The 25,694-nt window shown below is 46.2% G+C and overlaps 1 protein-coding gene across 1 annotated transcript in view; it reads left to right on the top strand.

Annotated features, from left to right (window-relative positions):
- Positions 1-309: 309 nt before the first annotated feature.
- Positions 310-25,694, top strand: part of dusp27 (dual specificity phosphatase 27) — a 45,438-nt gene continuing 20,053 nt past the window's right edge. Inside the window, 3 exon segments of the mRNA XM_070893587.1 lie at positions 310-537; positions 5,069-5,140; positions 22,306-22,430. Of these exon segments, the coding sequence (XP_070749688.1) occupies positions 5,132-5,140; positions 22,306-22,430 (134 nt within the window). The 5' untranslated portion in view covers positions 310-537; positions 5,069-5,131.

Below are 25,694 nucleotides of genomic sequence, written 5' to 3'. Positions count from 1 at the left end.
CAGCCGAGGACCCTGTGTGAGGATCCCTCCGTGTCACTTCGGAACTGGGGACGTTTTTGGTTACAGCTTATTTGAGAAGACGAGGTTCAGTATCCAGGTACGGTCTACGTTCAAACGTTTTCTAGCACTTTTGTATCGCCGACGGATGATGAAAGGATCTGGAATTTGATTTCTTTTTGAACTATTGTTATTAAGTTAATGCTAATGTTTTTTTTTAAAGTTTGAAATTGCCTGAGTCACTGAGTGGTGTCACCTGTCATTCCCAGCAAAGGGCACATTCCTTTGGCCTGAGAGAGCCGCTTTCTGCAGGGTACAGCTGTCACAAGCTCAGAATAGCCGCAGGCTGAAGCCCGTCTCTCATTTCAGGCCGGCGCTTCTCCAGCTCACCAAATCACAACGTTATACAGAACGGCAATCCGGTTTCCATTTAAAAAGCAGTATCTTCTTTTTTCTGCCTTCGGTTGAGTTTTAATCGTTTTTCGCCGATAATATGTGAACGTTTTCACCAATGGAAAATTAAATCAGAGATATCTCGGGGTAGAGTTACAAAACAATGTTTTATAAATATTATTTTTCTCTCTTCGTTTTATTTCATTGAACTTGTCTTAACTGATAGTCCTTAAATAAAATAACCAGAGGACACATTACAGATTGTTAATGGAGCATTGGGCATAAAGTTAATATATGGGGAAAAGTTTCGGGTAACATTATTCATGTTTAAAAAGGATCGAAAGTTAATTATATTTTTGAAGTGTGTGGCGACCTGGTTGATTTTGCATCTGTTCTGTTTACACCAATTGCAATGTTGCTAAAGCAGTGTTATCTAATACTTTAGCCACTATCGACATACGGCGAATTGGGAATTAAGATGCGACTAACTGCATTTCTGATGAGTAAATTAATAGACACTCGTTGGCCATGTGATCTCAATATTCATATTCGTTCACCTATTCATGTGTGCATTAACCTGTTGGGGGTTAGTCGTATCTTAATAGAAAAAGCAGAATGTGCGAGTTATTTTTGATTGTTGTGAATGCTTTCCAATGGTGATAGATGTTAAGTAAATATACATGTGAACTACATTTACCTATGAGTCAATGCAAGATGTTTCTACTAAAATTAATGCATAGGGTAAAACGGCGTCGCCATTTTAAGCCTGTGGCTATCCGTGATTTCAACAACAATAATTTGTATTGAAATAGCGCCTTTAACGTAAACTGTCCCAAGGTGCTTCACAGGAGTATTATAAGACAAAAGATTTGACATCGAGCCACATAAAGACAAATTAGGTCAGGTGACCAAAAGCTTGGTCAAAGAGGTAGGTTTAAAGGAGGAAAGAAAGGGCCTGGACAACAGAAGGCCAGTCCCATTTCTACTGCACAACACTAAGCTATTAGGCTTTCTTTGGGAAGTCCACTTTAAAGCTTTTGAAGTTCACAAAGCAGAAGATCTGCAAAAAATAAAATAAGAAAAAAGTTTATACCTTTTTTAAAAATACATCTTTGTTGGCAAGAACAATGCACATTAGATGGCTTTACAGCGGTGAGTGATAAACTTACAGTGGTGAGTGATACAGCAAAGCTGGAAGGATCTGATTTACATAAGTTGCTTGAGGTTTGTGTCCGCCTTAACCTATCACTTAGAGTTTTGAGTATTGGATTTGAGGAGCGGTAATAAACCTCAAGAAACTAAATAGAATATAAAATGGAGCAGATCCTAAACCATGATCGGGTGATAAGTAACTGGAATCCACTTTGAAAATTTTACATAGATTTTTCAAGACAAAATTCAAAGAAAATATGCCACCTTATTTTTTTTTTATGCAACACAATCAGTCCCTAAGAGCGTGGTAGCCTAATGATTATGGCACTGGACTAGTAACCTGGGAGGCTATGAGTTCAAATGCCATCATGACAAATTATGAAAATAATTAAATTCATTTGGTAATTTGTGGGCTAGTATGAGAAAGGAACTACGGATTGTTGTGGAAACCTAATCGAATCATGTCCTTTCAGGAAGGGAGCCTACCATTCATAGCTGGCCTGGCCTACATGTGACTTCAGTCCCACACTAATGCCCTGAGGGAATAAGGGATGGGCAATAAATACAGCTTTGCTAGTGTAGTCCAGGTGCCAAGAACACATTTTTATAAAATCAAATTAGTTTGATAGAGGTGTTTAAATGAATGGTTTAGATAGAATAATAAAGAGGAACTATTTCCAGTGGCTGAAGGGTCGATAACCAGAGGGCACAGATTTAAGGTGATTGGCAAAAGAACTAGAGGCAACATGAGGAAAAACTTTTTTACGCAATGAGTGGTTAGGATTTGGAATGCACTGCCTGATAGGACGATGGATAGAGATTCAATAGTAGTCTTCAAAAGGGAATTGGATAAATACTTCAAGAGAAAAAAATTGCAGGGTTATGGGGAAAGAGCAGGAGAGTGGGACTAACTGGATTGCTCTTCGAAAGAGCTTACCAGAATTTCCCAGTGGGCCTTGTAATAGGCAGAACTTCTACCCACTCTTTGCAAGGCCACTCATGCCAGGAGGCGGCCCCGGGGGTGGATCTGGTGGTGGAGACACCCTATGCTGGGACTTCCTACTTATCTAGCTCAGCAGGGTCTCAAAGTATTGCAGCAGGTCGGTACTGTTGAGTGAAGTGAGGCATGTTGGCCTCTAAATGGGCACAAGTGGGTCCCACCAAGGGTGAGACCAGACAAGGCAGAGTAAGGGCAATCATTTTTAAAAATCGGATTGGCCTCTTACATGGAAGGCTGAGGTGAGGTCTGTAGGCAACGGTAGCATAGTGGTAATGTTAACTGGACTAATAATCCAGAGATGCAAGTTCAAATCCCACCACGGCAGCTGAGGAATTTGAATTCAGTTAATTAAAAAAATCTGGAATAAAAAGCCAGTATCATTAATGGTGATCATGAAATTACCGGATTGTGGTAAAAACCCATCTGGTTCACTGATATCGTTTGGGAAGGAAATCTGCTGTCCTTACCTGGTCTGGCATATACATGACTCCAGATCCACAGCAATGTGGTTGACTCTTAATTGCCCTATGAAATGGCCTAGCAAGTCTTTCAAGGGCAACTAGGGATGTGCAATAAATGCTGGCCGTTCCACCTGTAATGTTTTTGCTTCATGGGTTCTTTGCTTAAGAATTCATAGCAACACATTGCTATGAATAACTATTGGTTTATTAACAAAGGTTTAACAATCAACTACACATCACCAGTTTACCTCATCGTGGATGACCTAGACTCAACTGACTGGGGTTTTATTGAGTCTTGTAAACATCACGTGACATGCTAAGCAACTCACAATGCAGCAGCTCTACAACTATTTTGGTGTGCAACAGCTCTATAACTATTTTTGTTGTATCGGTAAGACAAATGTAAATCAAATGCTCCCTTATTAAAGGGGCACTAAAACCGACAATTTAAACAAATTAAACTTTAAACTTTAAACAGTCAAATTAAAATTTGGTTGCCAGGGGTGACGATGCACTCCAGTCCCTCCGGTGCCCACCTCTCGTGGAAAGTCATGAGCATACACGGGCAAGAGCTCCACAACTATTTTTGTAGAAAACAATTAAATCAAGTGCCTTAAGTGGGGGGTGGGGGGGGGGGGGTGGACACTCCAAACACTTGCAAACAAGTGCCCCCTTGTTTTTTGGGTTTTTTTTTGAGGGCACAAAAAACACAAATTATACTGGCTGAAAGGGATGGAGGGGTGGCACTAAAACTGGCAAATTTAACAAATTAAACTTTTAAATAATAGTAATCAAATTTAAATTTGATTGCCGTGGGTGATGATGCACTCCAGTCCCTCCGGTGTCCACCTCTCGCAGAAGGCCGCGAGTATAGCGGACTGGATTTTCAACCTGCACGTTGCAGGCAGTGCCGCAGGTGCCTACCAGCACCGTGTAAATTAGGAGCCCTCCCAGAGAATCTGACAGCGTCAGTATTTTGCGGCCCAGAATGTTCATATCAAGGGCCTTCGATCTCAGGCAAAATCAAGGGGGTTTTATCCATCTACATTTCCTGTTGACAGGAGATATACTTTTCATGAAATTCTGTAGACATTTTCCAGTGGCCCGAGCCTCAGTAAAATTTATTACCCTTTCTTTGACATTCTCAGCAAGAACTACGTCCAAATAGGAAATTGCTTTCCTGACATCCATGGGTCCAGGATGTTAGTAAAATTTATGAAATGTCAGTAAATCTTAATGCAAGAGACCATTTTCAGATCCTTGCCGCCTTTCTTTTTGGAAACCTAAGCAAATCTGTACCTAGGGCATACAGCAGTACCTGATCAGAGAAGAATTCTTCTGCATAAAGGATCATGCGTGAAGAGCAGTAGAATCGTGTATGAACCAGTGGAGGTGACCTGCATAATGTTGACAAGTATTTTAACCTGAAAGACACTGCCACTGTTGTGTACTGTTGTTAGAATAAATCGTTTTTGTCAAAATGAGCTTCAGAAAAAAATTGCAACTTAAAGCCATTTTGTTTTGAACTGTTAAAATGATTTTGTTGAATTGAATTGAAAGCAATTCTTTTTATTTATTTATTTATGTGCTCCTCACACTCCAGAGGAGCAATTGTGACATCACTGAAATCCACATCGGGAGATCTAAAAGACTTTTTCAAAAAAAATAGTGCTTGCAACATATTTTGGATTTCTTTTGTGATCTCAGTGGGTGAGATTAAACGGGTTTTGAGGAACATTCGTTTCTAAGAAAATAAAGATATATGAAAAATGAAATAAAAACAGAAAATGCTGGAGATGCACAGCTGGTCAATTAGCATCTGAAAGAGGAGAAAAGGTTAACGCTTCAGGGATGACCTGTCATCAGAACAGAATATTTAAAAAATGCATAGGGGCCATTTTGGGGTATATTTAAATGACAGTTTTACTTAATAACATTTTTTTTACAACATGTATTCATTATTTAAACACAAAGATACCTCATGTAGATTTATGAATACTGTAACTACATTTTTTGGATATTATTATGAATTAAATAAATAATACATACTGTATGTCTTTTGCAGCTTGCCACTCCTAAGTAGCGCCCTCTTATGTTTTGCTCTTTTTACATTGAGGAACCCTGACTAATGGACCAGGTCAGTTTTTGATCTTGTGTAGATGAGTGCAAGCTGCATCATTAAAACTATTGACTAGGCTGGAGTCCATGCCTCAGGACTGTAAATGTGGAATCAAATTATATTGGCCAGTGCAGTGCAGTGAACGAGAACTCCATGAAGAAGCAATAAGGGGTACATATCTGTAGTTGAATTTGAAAGATTCTAATTGCCGACTTCAGTAGTTGCTCAGGATGATTCAAATGGGCTGGGAAATGTAGTTCAGAACACATCATTCAGTGTCTTTGTAAGACAGTCACTGTTATGCTATTTTAACTGAGGGGTTAAGATGTTTAAAAAAATGCAGAAACATTTGTACACTAATATCATAATCAATCATTTCTAGCCTCTAGGAAAATAGAACCATTGCGGTCCATCCAAACAGACCCAAAGTTTGAAAAACACAATACACTACTCGATCTGGATTTTCCAATATCTATCTAGTTCCCTCTTCAATTTATTGACACCATCCACAGCCTCCCCAGGCAGTCTGTTTCATATATTTATATAAAAACAGAAAATGCTGGAAATCTCAGCGGGTCAGGCAGCATCTGTGGAGCGAAAGCAGAGTTAACGTTTCGGGTCGATGACTCTTCCAGATTCCAGCATCCGCAGTGTTTTGCTTTTGTTTCATATATTTGCCTCCTGTGTGAAATAGTTAAATCCAAATTCTCTGTTCACCTTCCTTCCTCTGAGCCTGAGTTAATACCGCCTGGTTGTAGATTTGTGATTGGAGGAGATTTCAACTGCCGCTCGCCTGTACTTTGCCTGAAAAATGGGCGATTTTCAGAGGATAATCCAGTGGGCACCTTGGACACCACTTTGATGCCCAAGGCCCATCTAATTCATTTTTCAGGCAGGGCCTTAAATGGGCATCCAGCACCCATCCACATGAGGCAGAAGGTAGTTTAAATATGCAGATCGGGTTCCGATGGTTATAGGCAACGTCCCCACCCTTAAGCGGCCGCACATCAATTGCGAGGGAGCTCCCACGCAGGCCGCTCACCAGCCGTTGCCTCTGGAAAAGATACCGTGCATGTGCAGCTGCATGGCGGCCACACTGCAAACTTAAAGGGACCGTGCACGAAAACAAAATTAGAGGGCACGTTGGTTGCAGGACTCCTATTGCCATTTTCATCTACAAATGGGCAGAGCATACACTGTGCATGCTAGTCCCAGTTGTGCCAGGCATTGAGCAGCCTAACCACTGGTCCTAAAAGGGACAACTGGAGGCGACTCCAAAAATAACCTGGGAAGTTTTTGGAGGGAAATATTTGTAGGGTCCGAACTACAGTGGCCTGTTGCCACTTTATTCGCACCTTCCCCCGCCACCTCCTAAGCAGCTCCCCTTCCCAACAGTGCAGAAACCAACAAGCTGCCCTGGCCTTCTGATGGTCTTTTTGGGTGGGTGTCGTAGACGCACCGCCGAGTTTATGCTTGTTTTTGGCCGGTCAAAAAAGACCCTTATTTTATTGGGGCAATTTTGAATAAAATTTAAGATCTCCTCATAGCCTCCTTTTTCCCAATGTAAATGTTTCCATATTTTGTAGCAATTTACTCATAGCTTAGGTATTTAATCTGAGAATTCAATGCAGTTGTCCTTTGCTGTTTCCTTTCAAAAACCAGGGTATGTCCATTGTTAGAAACATAGAAACATAGAAAATAGGTACAGGAGTAGGCCATTCGGCCCTTCGAGCCTGCACCACCATTCAATGAGTTCATGGCTGAACATGCAACTTCAGTACCCCATTCCTGCTTTCTCGCCATACCCCTTGATCCCCCTAGTAGTAAGGACTACATCGAACTCCTTTTTGAATACACTTAGTGAATTGGCCTCAACAACTTTCTGTGGTAGAGAATTTCACAGGTTCACCACTCTCTGGGTGGAGAAGTTTCTCCTCATCTCGGTCCTAAATGGCTTACCCCTTATCCTTAGACTGTGACCCCTGGTTCTGGACTTCCCCAACATTGGGAACATTCTTCCTGCATCTAACCTGTCTAAACCCATCAGAATTTTAAACGTTTCTATGAGATCCCCTCTCATTATTCTGAACTCCAGTGAATACAAGCCCAGTTGATCCAGTCTTTCTTGATATGTCAGTCCCGCCATCCCGGGAATCAGTCTGGTGAACCTTCGTTGCACCCCCTCAATAGCAAGAATGTCCTTCCTCAAGTTAGGAGACCAAAACTGTACACAATACTCCAGGTGTGGCCTCACCAAGGCCCTGTACAACTGTAATAAAACCTCCCTGCCCCTGTACTCAAATCCCCTCACTATGAAGGCCAACATGCCATTTGCTTTCTTAACCGCCTGCTGTACCTGCATGCCAATCTTCAATGACTGATGTACCATGACACCCAGGTCTCATTGCACCTCCCCTTTTCCTAATCTGTCACCATTCAGATAATAGTCTGTCTCTCTGTTTTTACAACCAAAGTGGATAACCTCACATTTATCCACATTATACTTCATCTGCCATGCATTTGCCCACTCACCTAACCTATCCAAGTCACTCTGCAGCCTCATAGCATCCTCCTTGCAGCTCACACTGCAACCCAACTTAGTATCATCCGCAAATTTGGAGATACTACATTTAATCCCCTCATCTAGATCATTAATGTACAATGTAAACAGCTGGGGCCCCAGCACAGATCCTTGCGGTACCCCACTAGTCACTGCCTGCCATTCTGAAAAGTACCCATTTACTCCTACTCTTTGCTTCCTGTCTGCCAACCATTTCTCAATCCACGTCAGCACACTACCCCCAATCCCATGTGCTTTAACTTTGCACATTAATCTCTTGTGTGGGACCTTGTCGAAAGCCTTCTGAAAGTCCAAATACACCACATCAACTGGTTCTCCCTTGTCCACTCTACTGGAAACATCCTCAAAAAATTCCAGAAGATTTGTCAAGCATGATTTCCCTTTCACAAATCCATGCTGACTTGGACCTATCATGTCACCTCTTTCCAAATGTGCTGCTGTGACATCCTTAATAATTGATTCCATCATTTTACCCACTGCCGATGTCAGGCTATAATTCCCCGTTTTCTCTCTCCCTCCTGTTTTAAAAAGTGGGGTTACATTGGCTACCCTCCACTCCATAGGAACTGATCCAGAGTCTATGGAATGTTGGAAAATGACTGTCAATGCATCCGCTATTTCCAAGGCCACCTCGTTAAGTACTCTGGGATGCAGACCATCAGGCCCTGGGGATTTATCGGCCTTCAATCCCATCAATTTCCCCAACACAATTTCCTGACTAATGAGGATTTCCTTCAGTTCCTCCTTCTTACTAGACCCTCTGACCCCTTTTATATCCGAAAGGTTGTTTGTGTCCTCCTTAGTGAATACTGAACCAAAGTACTTGTTCAATTGGTCTGCCATTTCTTTGTTCCCAGTTATGACTTCTACTGATTCTGACTGCAGGGGACCTACGTTTGTCTTTACTAACCTTTTTCTCTTTACATATCTATAGAAGCTTTTGCAGTCCGTCTTAATGTTCCCTGCAAGCTTCCTCTCGTACTCTATTTTCCCTGCCCTAATCAAACCCTTTGTCCTCCTCTGCTGCGTTCTAAATTTCTCCCAGTCCCCGGGTTCGCTGTTATTTCTGGCCAATTTGTATGCCACTTCCTTGGCTTTAATACTATCCCTGATTTCCCCTGATAGCCACGGTTGAGCCACCTTCCCTTTTGTCGCTGAGCTAAGGCAACGTGCAGGACAATGTGAGTTTGATGGCTACCTGGAGCAAATGCTCAGAGACTTTTTTATGCTGGGCATTGGCCACGAGACCATCCTACAAAAACTTTTGACTGTAGAGACACCGACCCTCAGTAAGGCCATTGCGATAGCACAGGCGTTTATGTCCACCAGTGATAACACCAAACAAATCTCTCAGCACACAAGTGCTAGCAATGTTCATAAATTAACTGGAACTGTGTTTGTGAGCAGAAATGTACAGGGCAGAACCCACGAGTCTGCAACTGCCAGCAGGCCTCAGGTGACCCAGATGACTCAGAGTCCCCAACAAAGGATGAATGCAAGGCAATTCACACCTTGTTGGCGTTGTGGAGGCTTCCAATCAGCCTATTCATGCTGCTTCAAAGGGTATGTTTGCAAGAGCTGTGGAACAATGGGGCACCTTCAACGAGCTTGCAGATGAGCTGCAAGCTCTGCAAAACCTGCTAACCACCACGTGGCAGAGGAAGATCGGTCCATGGTAGGTCAAAGCAATTTCGAGCCTCAGAAAGAGGAGGCAGATGCTGAAGTACACGGGTTGCACACGTTTTCGACGAAATGTCCACCTATAATGCTAAATGTAAAATTGAATGGCTGACCTGTAGCCATGGAACTGGACACTGGCGCTAGCCAAACCATCATGAGTAAAAAGATGTTTGAGAGACTGTGGTGCAACAAGGCACTCAGACCAGCCCTGAGCTCCATCCACATGAAACTGAGAACGTACACCAAAGAGCTTATCACTGTCCTGGGCAGCACCATGGTCAAGGTCACCTACGAGGGCATGGTGCATGAACTGCCGCTCTGGATTGTCCCGGCGATGGCCCCACACTGCTTGGAAGGAGCTGGCTGGGCAAAATCCGCTGGAACTGGGATGACATCTGAGCACTATCACATGTCGATGAGGCATGTATCCAGGTTCTTTACAAATTTCCTTCCCTTTTTGAGCCAGGCGATGGAAACTGTTCCGGGGCGAAGGTGCGGATCCACTTGGTCCCAGAGGCATGACCCATTCACCACAAGGCGCAAGCAGTACCTCACACGATGAGGGAGAGAGTGGAAATCAAGCTGGACATGCTGCAACGTGAGGGCATCATCTCCCCAGTGTAATTCAGCGAGTGGGCCAGCCCGATTGTTCCAGTCCTCAAAAGTAATGGCACGGTCAGGATTTGCAGCGATTATAAAGTAACTATTAATCGTTTCTTGCTACAGAACCAATACCCACTACCTAAGGCAGATGACCTATTGCGACGCTGGCAGGAGGCAAGAAGTTTACCAAGCTCGACCTGACTTCGGCCTACATGACGCAGGAGCTGAAGGAGTCTTCGAAAAGCCTCACCTGCATCAACATGCACAACGGACTGTTTATCTACAACAGATGCATGTTTGGAATTCGGTCGGCTGCAGCGATCTTCCAGAGAAACATGGAGAGCCTACTCAAGTCGGTACTACGCACGGTAGTTTTTCAGGACGACATATTGGTCACGGGTCGGGACACCGTCGAACAACTACAAAACCTTGAGGAGGTCCTCCAGTGACTGGATCACGTAGGGCTGCGGCTGAAGAGGTCGAAATGCATCTTCATGGCAACAGAAGTGGAGTTTTTGGGGCGAAAGATCGCGGCGGACGGCATTCGGCCCACAGACACCAAGACAGAGGCTATCAGGAATGCACCCAGGCCACACAACGTCATGGAGCTGCGGTTGTTCCTGGGACTCCTCAACTATTTTGGTGACTTCCTACCGGGGTTAAGCACTTTTTTAGAGCCCCTACATGTGTTATTGCGCAAAGGTGAGAACTGGGTATGGGAAAAAAAAACAAGTAATAGCTTTTTAGAAAGCCAGAAACATTTTATGCTCCAATAAGCTGTTTGTATTGTATAACCTGTGTAAAAGACTCGTGCTAGCATGTGATGCGTCGTCATACGGAGTCGGGTGTGTATTACAACAAGCTAAAGTTGCGGGGAAGTTGCAACCTGTCGCCTATGCTTCCAGGAGCTTGTCTAAGGCCGAGAGGGCCTACAGCATGATTGAAAAAGAGGCATTAGCGTGTGTGTTCGAGGTAAAGAAAAGGCATCAGTACCTGTTTGGCCTCAAATTTGAGCTGGAAACCGATCACAAGCCCCTCATATCCCTGTTCACTGAAAACAAGGGGATAAATACGAATGCCTCAGCCCGCATACAAAGGTGGGCACTTGCGCAATCAGCATATAACTATACCATCCGCCACAGGCCAGGCACCGAGAACTGTGCGGATGCTCTCAGTCGGCTACCATTGCCCACCACAGGGGTGGAAATGGCGCAGCCTGCAAACTTGTTGATGGTGGCGCAGCCCGCAGACTTGTTGATGGTCATGGAAGCGTTTGAAAATGATAAATCACCTGTCACGGCCCGCCAGATTAGGACTTGGACCAACCAAGATCTTCTGCTGTCCCTAGTAAAAAACTGTGTACTGCATGGGAGCTGGGCCAGCATTCCCGTTGAAATGCATGAGCTAATCAAGCCGTTCCAACGGCGAAAGGATGAGCTGTCCATTCAGGCAGACTGCCTGTTGTGGGGTAACCGCATAGTGCTACCCAAAAAGGGCAGGGAGACGTTCATCTCGGATCTCCACAGCACACACCCGGGTATAGTAATGATGAAAGCGATAGCCAGATCCCACATGTGGTGGCCCGGTATCGACTCTGACTTCGAGTCCTGTGTACGGCAATGCAGCGTGTGTGCTCAGTTGAGCAACACGCCCAGAGAGGCACCACTAAGTTTGTGGTCCTGGCCCTCCAGACTATGGTCAAGGATCCATGTACTCTATGTGGGCCCGTTTCTCGGTAAAATGTTCCTGGTGGTGGTGGATGCTTTTGCAAAATGGATTGAATGTGAAATAATGTCGGGAAGCACCGCCACCGCCACCATTGAAAGCCTGAGGGCCATGTTTGCCACCCACGGCCTGCCTGACATACTGGTCAGTGACAACGGGCCATGTTTCACCAGTGCCGAATTGAAAGAATTCATGACCCGCAATGGGATCAAACATGTCACCTCGGGCCCCGTTTAAACCAGCCTCCAATGGGCAGGCAGAGCGGGAAGTATAAACAATCATCAGAGCCTTAAACGAGTCACAGAAGGCTCACTCCAAACCTGCTTGTCCTGAGTACTGCTCAGCTACCGCACGAGACCCCACTCGCTTACAGGGGTGCCCCCGGCTGAGCTACTCATGAAAAGGACATTTAAAACCAGACTCTCGCTGGTTCACCCCAACCTGCATGATCAGGTAGAGAGCAGGCGGCAGCAACAAAATGTAAACGATGGTCGCGCCGCTGTGTCACAGGAAATTGATCTGAATGACCCTGTGTATGTGCTAAACTATGGACATGGTCCCAAGTGGATCGCGGGCACGGTGATAGCTAAAGAAGGGAGCTGGTTGTTTGTAGTCAAACTAGACAATGGACAAATTTGCAGAAAGCACCTGGACCAAACGAGGCTGCGGTTCACAGACTGCCCTGATCAACCCACAGCAGACACCATCTTTTTCGAGCCCACAATACACACCCAAAGGATCAACAACACCACCCCGGACCAGGAAATCAAACCCATCACGCCCAACAGCCCAGCAAGGCCGGGCTCACCTAGCAGCCCTGCAGGGCCAACAACACGCCAGCCCAGCGAGGACACAGCCAACAGACCAGAACAGACATTTGTATCGAGGCGGTCCACCAGGGAAAGAAAGGCTCCCGACCGTCTCACCTTGTAAATAGTTTTCACTTTGACTTTGCGGAGGGAGTGAAGTTGTGTATCTGTTAAAAACATAGAAACATAGAAAATAGGTGCAGGAGCAGGCCATTCAGCCCTTCTAGCCTGCACCGCCATTCAACGAGTTCATGGCTGAACATGAAACTTCAGTACCCACTTCCTGCTTTCACGCCATACCCCTTGATCCCCCGAGTAGTAAGTACTTCATCTAACTCCCTTTTGAATATATTTAGTGAATTGGCCTCAACTACTTCCTGTGGTAGAGAATTCCACAGGTTCACCACTCTCTGGGTGAAGAAGTTTCTCCTTATCTCGGTCCTAAATGGCTTACCCCTTATCCTTAGACTGTGACCCCTGGTTCTGGACTTCCCCAACATTGGGAACATTCTTCCTGCATCCAACCTGTCCAAACCCGTCAGAATCTTAAACGTTTCTATGAGGTCCCCTCTCACTCTTCTGAACTCCAGTGAATACAAGCCCAGTTGATTCAGTCTTTCTTGATAGGTCAGTCCCACCATCCCAGGAATCAGTCTGGTGAATCTTCGCTGCACTCCCTCAACAGCAAGTATGTCCTTCCTCAAGTTAGGAGACCAAAACTGTACACAATACTCCAGGTGTGGCCTCACCAAGGCCCTGTACAACTGTAGCAACACCTCCCTGCCCCTGTACTCAAATCCCCTCGCTATGAAGGCCAACATGCCATTTGCTTTCTTAACCGCCTGCTGTACCTGCATGCCAACCTTCAATGACTGATGTACCATGACACCCAGGTCTCGTTGCACCTTCCCTTTTCCTAATCTGTCACCATTCAGATAATAGTCTGTCTCTCTGTTTTTACCACCAAAGTGGATAACCTCACATTTATCCACATTATACTTCATCTGCCACGCATTTGCCCACTCACCTAACCTATCCAAGTCACTCTGTAGCCTCATAGCGTCCTCCTCGCAGCTCACACTGCCACCCAACTTAGTGTCATCCGCAAATTTGGAGATACTACATTTAATCCCTTCGTCTAAATCATTAATGTATAATGTAAACAGCTGGGGCCCCAGCACAGAACCCTGCGGTACCCCACTAGTCACTGCCTGCCATTCCGAAAAGTACCCATTTACTCCTACTCTTTGCTTCCTGTCTGACAACCAGTTCTCAATCCACGTCAGCACACTACCCCCAATCCCATGTGCTTTAACTTTGCACATTAATCTCCTGTGTGGGACCTTGTCGAAAGCCTTCTGAAAGTCCAAATATACCACATCAACTGGTACTCCTTTGTCCACTTTATTGGAAACATCCTCAAAAAATTCCAGAAGATTTGTCAAGCATGATCTCCCTTTTACAAATCCATGCTGACTTGGACCTATCATGTCACCATTTTCCAAATGCGCTGCTATGACATCCTTAATAATTGATTCCATCATTTTACCCACTACTGAGGTCAGGCTGACCGGTCTATAATTCCCTGCTTTCTCTCTCCCTCCTTTTTTAAAAAGTGGGGTTACATTGGCTACCCTCCACTCGATAGGAACTGATCCAGAGTCAATGGAATGTTGGAAAATGACTGTCAATGCATCCGCTATTTCCAAGGCCACCTCCTTAAGTACTCTGGGATGCAGTCCATCAGGCCCTGGGGATTTATCGGCCTTCAATCCCATCAATTTCCCCAACACAATTTCCCGACTAATAAAGATTTCCCTCAGTTCCTCCTCCTTAATAGACCCTCTGACCACTTTTATATCCGGAAGGTTGTTTGTGTCCTCCTTAGTGAATACTGAACCAAAGTACTTGTTCAATTGGTCTGCCATTTCTTTGTTCCCCGTTATGACTTCCCCTGATTCTGACTGCAGGGGACCTACGTTTGTCTTTACTAACCTCTTTCTCTTTACATACCTATAGAAACTTTTGCAATCCGCCTTAATGTTCCCTGCAAGCTTCTTCTCGTACTCCATTTTCCCTACCCTAATCAAACCCTTTGTCCTCCTCTGCTGAGTTCTAAATTTCTCCCAGTCCCCAGGTTCGCTGCTATTTCTGGCCAATTTGTATGCCACTTCCTTGGCTTTAATACTATCCCTGATTTCCCTAGATAGCCACGGTTGAGCCACCTTCCCTTTTTTATTTTTACGCCAGACAGGAATGTACAATTGTTGTAATTCATCCATGCGTTCTCTAAATGTTAAGCATGCACTCCCATGTTCCGCCACCAGGGAGCGCATCCCCTGAAGTCCCAAGGGATCCCAGCATCCCTTGGGAGCACTGTATATAAGCCAGCTCCTAAGGTCTGTTCCTCGCTCTGGAGTGTCTTAATAAAGACTGAGGTCACTGTTACTTTAACCTCCCTGTGTGCAGTCTCATCTGTGTTAGGAACACAACAGAAAGCACAGGAGATACAACAACTGGCCGACAGCCATGATGTGTGAGGATTTTCATCGCAGTCAAGGCCACCTACGGTCCAAACTCCCAAGGCCCCACCCCACTGCTGGCGAAGAACGGGGAAACACTCATTAAGGACACCGGCAGTCAGGGCCCACTGGAAGGAGCACTTCGAAGATCTCCTCAAGCGAGACTCTGCCTTTGACTCGAGTGTTCTCGACTCCATCCCGCACCACCTCAGTGAAACTCCAACATTGTACGAGTTAGGAAAAACCATAAGACAGCTCAAGAACAACAAAGGGAGAGGATGGAATCCCCGCTGAGGTACTGAAGTATGGTGGAGAGGCACTGTTGGCACGAATACATGACCTCATCTCTCTCATCTGGAGGGAACAGAGCATGCCGGGAGATGTCAGAGATGCAGTGATCTTGACCACCTTTAAAAAAGGGGACAAGTCTGACTGCGGTAACTGCAGAGGAATCGAGCTGTTATCAATCACTTGGAAAGTTGTCGCTAGAGTCCTCCTCAACCGTCTTCTCCCTGTGGCTGAGGAGCTCCTCCCGGAATCACAGTGCGGATTTTGTCCCCTACGGGGCACAACGGACATGATTTTTGCAGCGCGACAACTGCAGAAAAAATACAGGGAGCAGCGCCAGCCCTTATACATGGCCTTCGACTTTACAAAGATCTTTGACACTGTCAGCTGTGAGGGTCTATGGAGCGTCCTCCTCCATTTCGGATGCCCCCAAAAGTTCGTCAACATCCTTCGCCTGCTCCACGACGACATGCAGGCCATGATCCTTACCAACGGATCCATTACAGACCCAATCCACATCCGGACCGGGGTCAAACAGGGCTGCGTCATCGCTCCAACCCTCTTCTCAATCTTCCTCGCTGCCATGCTCCACCTCACAGTCAACAAGCTCCCCGCTGGAGTGGAACTAAACTACAGAACCAGTGGGAAGCTATTTAACCTTCGCTGCCTTCAGGCAAGGTCCAATACCACCCCAACCTCTGTCGTCGAGCTACAGTACGCGGACGATGCCTGCGTCTGCGCACATTCATAAGCTGAACTCCAGGACATAGTCGACGTATTTACTGAGGCATGCAAAAGCATGGGCCTTACGCTTAACTTCCGTAAGACAAAGATCCTCCACCAGCTTGTCCTCACCGCACAGGACTGCCCCCCCCCCCACAGTCATCAAGATCCACGGCGCGGCCCTGGACCATGTGGACCATGTCCCATACCTGGGGAGCCTCTTATCAACAAAAGCAGACATTGATGAGGAGATTCAACACTGCCTCCAGTGCACAAGTGCAGCCTTCGGCCGACTGAGGAAAAGAGTGTTCGAAGACCTGGCCCTCAAATCTACCACCAAGCCTGTAATATATGCAGACCATAGATATACTCTCTCTGTAGTCACTGTATAGTTGCATAAGATGGAGAGTTGTTTACCTGATATACTATCATTAAGGTTTACATTGTGTATATACATGCTGGCACCACTAGAGGGTGCAACTGGTGGAGACCGGGGTTTCCTGCTCTGGTGGCAGGGGCTGTATAAAAGGCGAGCCACAATGCGACTGCCTCACTCTGGAGTTTGGAATAAAGGACCAAGGTCACGACAGTTTGAGTACAACACATTGCCTCGTGGAGTCATTCATAAGTACATTACGAACATAATGACTGGCGATGAGAATACGGACTTTCACGTGATTATGGCTACCTTTGGCACAGTAAAAGACTTTGCAGATGGTGATGATTGAGATGCCTTCATGGAAAGGCTCGAGCTATATTTTGTGGCAAACGACCCGGCAGGGGAGACGGACGCATCGGCGGAGAAGCGCAAGCCTATACTGCTGACCAGTTGTGGGCCCGAGGTCTACCGCCTCATCAGGGACTTGCTGGCACCCACGAAGACCAAGGATAAAACATACGATGAGCTGACTGAACTAATTCGCGACCAACTAAAACCAAAAGAGAGTATCCTCATGGCCAGACACAGATTCTACATTCATCGCAGACCTGAGGGCCAGAAGATTGCAAAATATGCTGCCGACCTCAGGAGACCTGCGGCACCATGTAATTCGGCACGTGCCTCAACAAAGCATTGCGAGACATCTTCGTTATAGGAATTGGCCACGAGGACCTCCTTCACAAGCTATTATCTGCCGACACCACAGTCAACCTGCAGAAGGCCATCAGCATCAGTCATGCGTTCATGACCTTGACCTGCAGCACCAAGCAAATTATTTATCCTGTGGACTCAAACCCGACAAGTACTGTACACAGAATGGTGCCTTTCACAGGCAAGACTGTAGAGCGTGGCTCTGTCCAGGGCAGAGAGCACAGACCTCAGGGTTCCAGAACTCAGAGTCCGCCGAGGGGTGCTAATCGAGTAGCACCATGCTGGCGTTGCGGAGGAAACCATAGGGCTCACCAATGTCGGTTTGCTGAGTACGTATGCAAAGTCTGTAACATGAAGGGCCACCTCCAGCATATGTGTAAAAGAAATACGACTCACCATCTAGCAGAGGAATCGGTAGATGACTTTGAATCCAGCGGGGATTATGATGATTTGGCCAGAGGTGCAACTCAGCCCCAAGAAGAAGTGTATGGAGTGTATACCTGCACCACCGATTGTCCTCCAGTGAAGATGGAAGTCGAGATAAACGGCGTTCCAGTCTTCATGGAAGTGGACAGAGGAGCGAACCAGTCAATGATGAGCCAGGATGCCTTTGAGAGGCTATGTAACGAAAAATGACCCGAGCTGGTTCCAGTACAGGAAAAGTTGCGCACCTACACCAAGGAGCTGACCCCAGTCTTTGGTAGTGCGGATGTAAGTATGATCCATAATGGCGTGGTACACAAGTTACCTCTGTGGATTGTTGCAGGTGATAGTCCAACGCTACTCGTAAGGAGGTGGATGGGGAAGATCCAGTGGAAATGGGAAGACCTCTTCACTCCAGCAATCGATATCCCCCGTGCTCAGAGGCAGAGCAAAACCTCACCTTCACTTGGGCCAGGCACCAGAGAACAGACCAGCGCAGCACCTGAGGCACATACCGTCCATCATGACTGCATGGCAATGATCCGACCGGAACGACCTAAAAGTACCTTCCCGGCTCCAGTGGCAGGACTCCTGGGGAGGAAGATCGAATTCACAGGCACTCTTCCAGCTTTTGTGACAGAATCGCGGGAGAGCAGGATCAAGCAGTCGACCTCGAGGACAGAGGCAAGATGGCGTCCCTGCTGCAGCGAGTGCAGCATGGTGTGGCAGGGTTCTCTTAAAGGAGACCTGCAACCAACTGAACTTAAAGAGACATTGAATGCATGGCAATCAATGTGACGAACCGATTAAGAATGTAAAGAACAAAATGTTGTAAGATGTCGGGAATAGAGTGTCCCAAAAGTAGCAAGTGAGCGAATTCGGGAGGATAAAAGCGCTGATCCTGATACCCTGCCCCAGGTTTATCCCACGCTGCAGGCACCCAATGGCACTATTCGCCAAGCACCTGGAAACGAAAACGGCGCCAATATGTGCAGTCAGCCGCCGTTGCCCACCACCCGGGTGGAAACAGCACAGCCCCCAGACCCAGTCGCTACCTCAGCCATGTCTGGGAGCGAAAGGTCAGAACCAACGAGCTCCCCAAATGGGACCTGGAACAACCAGGTTCCCAACACTGCTAGAGAGCAGGAGGAAGATTCTGCAACCCTCAAAGGAGGATGGGGAGGCCACACACATCTGTGGCTCTGCCCACCACGAGGCAACGGCAAAGGCCCTGAGTCCTGGCAAGGTGAGCGAACCAAGCCCACCCGCTAGCAGGGGGCGCAGTGCTGTCATCAGGCGACTAGGACCCCGTCCGGTTGCTCTGGAACTAGCGTCCTCGCATACCTGTACTGCTACCTCAGCACTGACCATGACTGAACCATGAATGCAGTCTACCCAATCCTGGCACACGGCCGTAAAAAGTAATGAATGTAAGTCACTGAACCAAGGTGTCATGACACAAACTGTAAAAAAAAAAAGGGTTTTCCTTCCTTTCTTTGTACTTGCACTGTGTCTGATCCTGTATGTTAATGTAAAGGTCTAGCTGCATGATCTCGCTGTGGGGGGCGGGGGAATGGATGTGTACAGCCATGGACACACACATGGATCACCCCAGAACCCACTGGATCTTCCACTGCATCATCGAACCATCCAAACTGGTAACCACTACCCAACGTTGTGGCAAAAGGACTTGGGGGTTAACCGGGAGAGAGCCAAGCCAAAGCACAGCCAAGGCGCAAAGGCTATTGGCGCTTAAGTCTGGGGAGAGCCAAGCCAGAGCACATGGTGCAAATGTAATTGGCACAAAGGACTTGGGGGAGAGTGATGTTATATATGCATATACTCTCTGACTATAGATATATTCTCTGTGTAGTCACTGTATAGTTGCATAAGATGGAGACTTGTTTACCTGATATACTATCATTAAGGTTTACACTGTGTATATACATGCTGGTACCACTAGAGGGTGCAACTTGTGGAGCCCTAACCCTAACCCTAACCCTAACCCTAACCCTAACCCTAACCCTAACCCTAAACCTAACCCTAACCTACATTATCTACATTAATGCAGCACATCTAAGACCTAATTTTCAGATTTCAACATAATTGCGGTTGCATTCATACTCACCTATGATGCAGGTGTGCCTGCACTGGCAGCGGAGAGGGGTGACCTTGCCAAATTTGTGAGGCTACATGAGCTATGCTTGAGGAAAGTTTTTTGTCTCCTGCATTATTTCCCTTGTTGCCATACAGAGGGCCCAAGTTTCCACATGATAAAAAACAGGCGCCCCTCCGAGCTGGGCGCCCGTTTTTCGCGCCTAAAATGGCGCCGGAAAAAAAACGAGCGATTCTGGAGCGTTCTGCAGCTCCTTGTCTGCTTGGCGCAGCGCCCAGGGGGGCGGAGCCTACACTCGCACCGATTTTGTAAGTGGGAGGGGGCGGGTACTATTTAAATTAGTTTTTTTCCTGCCAGCAACGTTGCGCGTGCGTGTTCGCGCATGCTCAGTGTGAAAAAAACATTGGCACTCGGCCATTTTTGTAGTTCTTTGTAGTTCTTTGTAGCTGTTTAGTTTTTGAACATTTTTTAATAAAAGTACATTGCCATCAGCACAGAGGCTTCTTGTAGCAGTGAGAAGGGTGCAGGAAGCCTCAGAAAGTTGAGGCAGCCGTTTCCCGACGACCTCCCCCTTTTGCCGTCGGGAAATGGCTCCTCAATTTCTGAGGCTTCCTGCAGCCTTCTGTCTTTCCCGCCAGCCGTCTGGAACGGCTCCATTCTCTTTCCCTCCCCCCCCCCCCCCCCGCGTTCGGTAGGCTCCCTCCCTCCCGCATTCGGTCGGCTCCCTCCCTCCCGCCCGCGTTCGGTCGGCTCCCTCCCTCCCGCGTTCGGTCGGCTCCCTCCCTCCCTCCCGCGTTCGGTCGGCTCCCTCCCTCCCGCCCGCGTTCGGTCGGCTCCCTTCCCTCTCCACCCCCCACCCCCCCACGTTCGGTCGGCTCCCTTCCCTCTCCACCCCCCACCCCCCCACGTTTGGTCGGCTCCCTTCCCTCCCCCCCCCCTCCCCCTCCCGCGTTCGGTCGGCTCCCTTCCTCCCGCCCGCGTTCGGTCGGCTCCCTTCCCTGTCCACCCCCCACCCCCCCGCGTTTGGTCGGCTCCCTTCCCTCCCCCCCCCCTTCCCCCCCCCCCCCGCGTTCGGTAGGCTCCCTCCCCCGCGTTCGGTCGGCTCCCTCCCTCCCGCACACCCGCCCCCGCCCAGCCCGCGTTCGGTCGGCTTTCTCCCTCCCGCGTTCGTCGGCTCCCTTCCCTCCCCCCGCCCCGCGTTCGTCGGCTCCCTTCCCTTCCCTCCCCCCCCCACCCCGCCCACGTTCGGTCGGCTCCCTCCCTCCCGCACACCCGCCCCCGCCCAGCCCACGTTCGGTCGGCTCCCTCCTCTTCCCCCCCCCCCCGGCCCGCCTTCGGTCGGCTCCCTCCGCCCCCCCCCCCCGCCCGCGTTCGGTCGGCTCCCTCGTTTTGTGAGGCTTGCTGCACCATTCTTCCTGGCTGAAGCACTGGAAGTTTATTTAATCTTTTCTTTGCTTATAAATGTTTATTCAGGTTGGATTTATTTGTATAATATTTGTATAAGTATAAATAAGGATTTATTGTCGAATTTAATGAGTTCCCTTCCCCCCCCCCCTCCCCCCACCTCGTTCTGGACGCCTAATTTGTAACCTGCGCCTGATTTTCTTAATGTGTAGAACAGGTTTTTTCAGTTCTACAAAAATCTTCACTTGCTCCATTCAATTTAGTTTAGAGTACATTTTCACTGTGGAAACTTTCAAATCAGGCATCAGTGGCCGGACACGACCCCTTTTGAAGAAAAAATTCTGTTCTAAAGTAGAACTGTTCTACCTGACTAGAACTGCAGAAAAAAAAATGTGGAGAATTGCAAATTTTAAGATAGTCCGTTCTCCACCAGTTGCTCCTAAAAATCAGGCGCAAATCTTGTGGAAACTTGGGCCCATAGATTCCATTCTTCCACTCCTGCATTTCTTTCTCAGTGTAATTTGATTACTTTGTATTTTTAGTAATGTGCTTCTGAAAGTATTCAAATTTTTCTCCACATTCCTCCATTTCAACAATATGTTATCGCTTGTAGGGGTCATTTTAACCGAATCTCCCGGTTGGGAAATTGATGGGATGGGACTGGCTGCCTGTGTTACACCACATTTCATTCTACATTCCATTGAAAAGTACAATCGTGTGGGGTAGAAAACAGACGGCCAAACAGACGGACCGCCAAATTTGGTGATTGTTTTTGATGTGGAACTCATGTCTGCTGAAGTTTAGATGATATTTTCTCAAGATGCTTTCACTCAGAGCCTTTAACAATCAAAGAAAGCAGATCTGTGGTTCCTCTGCCTGGGCAGCATTTGAGCACAGACCACAGAGGTGAAAGCATAATTCTCCCAACTTTTATTGCCAATCTCACTCAGACAGTATAAGAAAAGAGGAATGGGAAATATAAAGGTCAGACTATTGCAGTGCGGCTGGGATTGAGGAATATTGTCAGAATAATGAAACGCTACAAATTGTTTTTGTTTCATTTAAAGTGTTTACACAGAGTGGCTCAATTTAGATGAAATTTCTAGCTAATGATTGGAGCGAGCATGAAATAATAATATTTATATATATTTACTTGTTCCCTATTTCTATGTCTGGCTTTCCATACTTCAAGGCATTGATTCTCTTCATTTTTATGCAGAACTGGAAAATAGTCATGGCAACATCTCCGAATACCAACAGTGAACAAGTTGTTCCAGATGAAAATGATCAGGATGATGTGCTATCCGTGCAGGCCCGCTATCTCCGCAGTCCATCTCCGAGCAGGTGTGATGTGTGCAATGATTAATTCCCTGACTTAAGCAGATTTAACCATAGATTTGTGTCAAATGTGACTCTGTGAGTAGCATTCTCACCTCTGAGTCAGAAGGTTTTTGTGTTCAAGTCAAACTCCAGAGACTTGAACACAAAAATCTAGGCTGACACTCCAGTGCAGTACTGAGGGAGTGGAGTGCTGGAGTGTCAGAGGTGCTGTCTTTTGGATGAGATGTTAAACTGAGACCCTGTCTGCCCTCTCAGGTGGACACATAAGAACATAAGAACATAAGAATTAGGAACAGGAGTAGGCCATCTAGCCCCTCGAGCCTGCTCCGCCATTCAATAAGATCATGGCTGATCTGGCCGTGGACACAGCTCCACTTACCCGCCCTCTCCCCGTAACCCTTAATTCCCTTAATGGTTAAAAATCTATCTATCTATCTGTGATTTTAATATATTCAATAAGAGATCCCAGTGCACTATTTCAAAGAAGAGCAGAGGAGTTATCCCCAGTGTCCTGACCAATATTTATCCCTCAATCAACATAACAAAAAACAATTATTTGGTCATTATCACATTGCTGTGTATGGGGCTTAGCTGTGCGCAAATTGACTGCCGTGTTTCCTACATTACAACAGTGAGTACACTTCAAAAATACTTCATTGATCATAAAGCACTTTGGGAAGTCCTGAGGTCATGAAAGGCGCTATATAAATGCAAGTCTTTTTTTCTAGATTCATACAAATCCTTCCTAGACAATGGCTGCTGTTACTGTGTTTAAACTCTGAAAAGATTTACTCGTGGTTATGTCACAAAATGTTGATAAGATAGATAATCCTTTCAGGGTACGATAACCACACTAAAACACATTAGCTGGAACTTTCAATTTCGGCAGGGGCGTAAAACAGGTGGTACCAGGCGGTGTGTATAATGGATGGCTGAATCACTACTTCCCTTTAAGGCCCATAACAAGTCTATTCTACCACATTGAAATGGAGGCGGGGGGGGGCATGGCTAACCCCTCTGCCCCATCCACCTCTATTTCTACCCCAGACCCATCCCAAATAATTGCCACAACTATACCAATGGTGGTAAGACAAATGCAAGGCATTTCTGAGGTGGATATCACATTGAAGAGGCCATTTTGTATCCTGATGCTGAAGGTGAGTGTTTCTTTGCTTGCATAGTGATTTTTTTAATACTTTGAGTCAGGACTTTTGCTGTTAGTTTTACTCAGCTCTGCACATACTACTGCTTTGCAGTCTAAACATTGATTTTTCTGACCATGTTTATTTTGATGTTATGAAGAGGAGGAGGATGAAGCCATGGAAGAGGCAGCTCTTGAAGCCAGGCATCACCGAAGGTATCTCTTCCCTACATGTAGACACTCACTCACTAAGCTCTACAGACAAAGAAGATCTTACTTTGGCATCCCCACAGCATGAGGAGAGAGCAAAAAAACACAGGGAGTACAACGGAAGAGTCAGCTGCCAGAGCAAGAAGAGCACAACTGAGAGCCCAGAACTTTCAAGAACTAAAGTTTGATCCTCTAAATTGTGATAGATTCACAGAGCCACACTGAATACAAGTCTTTAAGATGGCAGATCTTCCGGAAGCTTGTGGAAGCTTCCTGCTTCTTGTCATGTGACCGATCTGTTTATTAAACACTCTTGCTGCAGTAACACAATACGTCCACAATGTGGAGCTACAGACATTACACTTCTCCCTCCTTAATGAAGAAGTTATTATAACAACAATCATCATACATAACTTTCATGGTTATACATAACAAAGGATATGGACTTATTTTGCCATATTTACAAATTAAGTTTAACCACTTGTTTTCTGATTCGAAGAGGATACCTTCGCTCTCGAACAGAACCTTCCAAACATGGTCGAATTCAAACTCATCTTCTGATGTAATTTCACACTTCTCTCTTTTACTCCACCTCTATCATGATTCTCTTTCTGTCTTAATTGTGTCTCTTCTACGGACTGTGCCAAATGTGGTTTTAACAATGAGAATCTGGTTCGTGGCTGTTGTTTGAGAAACAACACTGCTGGTGTCCTACCAGTAGTTGTATGAGGAGTATTGCAATACGTAATTAGAAAATTAGCCAATTTGTGATCCAATGACAACTGTCGTTTCTTTGGATTTGGATCTAACATTTGTTTAATGAGGGCACGTTTTACAATTTGTACAGTGCGCACTGCTGCACCATTCGAAGCAGGGTGGTACAGTGGAACCTTGGTATGTTTCAAAACATTTTTGCTCGTGAGCTGTACAAATTCTTCTGAACTAAATTGTGGTCCATTATCAGAAACAATTTCTTCTGGTAGGCCAAATGAAGAAAATAAACTTCGCGAAATGTCTAATGCTTTACTTGTTGTTATTTTCCACATTGGAAACATCTCGACCCACTTCGAATGGCTATCAATCAAATGAGCAATTGTTGTCCTTCTAGCTCAGCAAAATTGATATGTAGCCTTTGCCATACCCTGGGAGGCCATTTCCATGGCTGTAATGGTTCTGATGGTGGTTACTTGCTTACCGATTGACATGTCGTACATTGACTAACGATGTATTCTATATACCTTTATCAAGACCTGGCCACCATAAATAACTGCATGCAAAACTCTTGGTCAGGCACATTCCCAAGTGCTGGTCATGGAGGTCTCCTAATAATTTGGACCTGAATTTATTTGGTATAACCACTCTTGCACCCCACATGATACAATCTTTATCGACTGATAATTCATTCCTACGAATGAAGAATGGATGTGTATCTTTGTCTGTTACCTGGTTTGGCCATCCATTTGCAATATAATCATACACCTTTGACATCACTGGATCACGTTTAATTGCTCTACCAATCTCTTCAGCTGTGACTGGCAGTTCATCAATGTTTGAAAAATAGAACACTTCTGCCCTATCGTGTATAACTTGTGATGGGGAAGGCAATCTAGACATTGCATCAGCATTACTGTGATCAGTTGACCGTCTGTATTCAATATATGTATATGCTGACAAAATCAAAGCCCATCTCTGCATTCGGGCTGCAGCTAATGTTGGAACCGGGGACTTTGGATGGAGGATTGCTGTCAGGGGCTTATGGTTCGTAACGATGGTAAACTTACGACCATACAAGTATTTGTGGAATTTCTTGACCCCAAAAATTAATGCCAAAGCTTCCCTTTCGATTTGCGTATAATTACTCTCAGTGGCACTGAGAGTGCATGAAGCAAAAGTAATTGGTCTCTCCTCCCCACTAT

The sequence above is a fragment of the Pristiophorus japonicus genome, chromosome 11, assembly GCF_044704955.1.
Source record: "Pristiophorus japonicus isolate sPriJap1 chromosome 11, sPriJap1.hap1, whole genome shotgun sequence".
Classification (NCBI taxonomy): Eukaryota; Metazoa; Chordata; class Chondrichthyes; family Pristiophoridae; genus Pristiophorus; species Pristiophorus japonicus.
Note: the sequence above shows the minus strand (reverse complement) of the source record. Positions and strands in the feature narration are given on the sequence as shown.